Source organism: Loa loa (genome assembly GCF_000183805.2).
Source record: "Loa loa unplaced genomic scaffold supercont3.48, whole genome shotgun sequence".
In the NCBI taxonomy this organism is placed as follows: Eukaryota; Metazoa; Nematoda; class Chromadorea; order Rhabditida; family Onchocercidae; genus Loa; species Loa loa.
In genome coordinates, this window is record NW_018108228.1 from 37144 (window position 1) to 39398 (window position 2255).

The 2255-nt window shown below is 31.0% G+C and overlaps 1 protein-coding gene across 1 annotated transcript in view; it reads right to left on the bottom strand.

Annotated features, from left to right (window-relative positions):
* Nucleotides 1-1960, bottom strand: part of LOAG_17188 (hypothetical protein) — a 3770-nt gene extending 1810 nt beyond the window's left edge. Inside the window, exons 1-7 of the mRNA XM_020449851.1 lie at nt 1802-1960; nt 1367-1535; nt 1140-1218; nt 985-1037; nt 727-815; nt 517-642; nt 110-302 (exon numbers count right to left, since the gene is read on the bottom strand). Of these exons, the coding sequence (XP_020306560.1) occupies nt 110-302; nt 517-642; nt 727-815; nt 985-1037; nt 1140-1218; nt 1367-1535; nt 1802-1857 (765 nt within the window). The 5' untranslated portion in view covers nt 1858-1960. The remainder of the gene's footprint in view (nt 1-109; nt 303-516; nt 643-726; nt 816-984; nt 1038-1139; nt 1219-1366; nt 1536-1801) is intronic.
* Between the last annotated feature and the right edge of the window lie 295 nt (nt 1961-2255).

The window sequence follows — 2255 nt, forward strand, 5'->3', positions numbered from 1 at the left end:
TATATATATATATATATATATATATATATATACATATGTATATGTATATTATTGAGACGTGAGCAGCTTGAAAATTTTCGAGTTTTGGTATGAATTAAAAGTAAACGACCTGATCTGTGCTGACGTCATCAATACGATCAAATTTTTCATTGTTGACAATGGATAAGTGCGCTTTGTAAATACCATAACGACTTTCAATGGTGTTACTCATGGAGAATAGGTCTGGTTCTATGATAATATTTGTCCCATTAATTGCTGTCATTTTGCATAAAACATACTGGTTACTTTCATCATATACTTGCCTGTGAGATCAAAGATCAATTATCGTAAGTTAGCTGTGTTGAGTATTTTTTCTACTGACGTATCACTACGGGCGTCGTTTTGTTTTTTCTTTGTTTTTTTTTTCTTTTTTTTGCTGTTTTTTTTCTAATTTGATGCAGGTTTTATGAAATGGGATTTCAAGAACTTATAGAGATCTTAAAAATTAAGTTGAAATGAGTAGAAGTGCAAGTAAACATGTTATCCTGGATTGGGCCCAAATAGGCCATAATGTACATCATCTGCTTGTTATGCTGTACACTTCGCGTTTTCATTTGATGTTCCTCACGTGGTAAATCAATTACTGGTTTTCGATATGACATCCTAAAACATAAGTTTGAGAATAGAAAATAAATAAGCTAATGGCTTATAACAATAAAATTAAAGTGCAAAAAAAAACCATCTTACATTGCGGGCTCTACTCTTCTATTCCTGGACGTAGCAATTCTTTCTGCTAAACTATTTTCTCTTGGGGGACTATTCAGCTTAATAGTTGCCTGGAATTTGTTGTTTGGTTTCATTTGAATCATCTTATGCCTTTATCATGCCTTTACTTTTTTTCTCCACAATTGTCATAAAAAGTATGCGTAATTTATTAAATTCTTCATTTTTATTAACCGTTCATGCTACAATTCATAAATCCTTTTCGATCTCTTTAAGTTTAACCTTTCTGATTCTGGTAGGTTCTTCACCATCAACAAGAGTAAACACTCTACTTCCTGCAATTCACAAAGAAATAAGCAGACTGTTGGAGTGTGAAATCGCTACTCATGAACTAATATGATCATAATACTTGAAAAAATTTTAATTGTAGTTATTACCTTCTTTAACTCTCGTTGCTGCCACACCCTGATTAATACTTTCTTGTTTGTGATAACCTTCGATTTGTGACTGTAGCACCTGAAATGTTTGTTCAATTTACAATTGTGATAGACGAAGCATAGAAAATTCGTTCAAGTTGTAATTGAAAACTTGTATATGGAAGATAGATAAGAAAATGTTGGTATAATTAATCACTTAATTTTTTATGAACAGCTGGCTTGCTTACGGTAGTAAATTTATCCCTTCCGAAATGAAGTTTTTGTTGCCACCTGAAAGTGCACTCTTCTACCAGAATAGTAGACAGTGCAGGAACGGGCTGTTCAACGATATTTTCGGTAAAATTATCGAGTGATTGTAGTACATCGACTCCTGGTTCACTGTATTCAAGGATCAATCTGAATCACGAAATTGATGAATCGGTTATTAATGCAACACAGTACTGATTATATTTAGAACTGAGTTGAAGCGGAGGCGGACTATGTTTATTTCTAATTTTTTCTAATTTTATATTCGTGGAAAATTGTGTAACTGAATAATCAGTGAGACATCAGTTAATCTGAATGGTCAGTAAGATATCAGTTAATCTGAGTAATCAGTGAGATGTCAGTCAATCAAAATTTTAATATAGCTTCAAATTTTGGAGAAGTGACGTACAACATACCTGAATTCAACGCTTGTAAGTGGTCCACTTGCAAAATAAATGCCTCGCTCAGACATATTTCAAAATGATCAATTTTAATTGAAATAGAGAAGGCTAAAAAAGTCTAAATTCGTTCCGGAGATTTCTCGATTTCTATATCTCGGATCAATAGAAATGTACTAATTCATGTGGTATTGGCTGCTAGGTAACCAGAGAGAAATTTATAGATTTTGCGATAAGTCCTGATACTTCGTGCCTTGAACTAATACAACTAAGATGAAGCGGATGCAGACCAATTATGTTCATTCCTAATTTTATTTACATTAAAAATTGTGTAACTGAATAATATCGAGTTATATATATAAATAAATAAGCAAATAAATAAATAAATAAATAAATAGATAAAATATATATATATATATATATATATATATATATATATATATATATATATATATATATATATATATAGTAT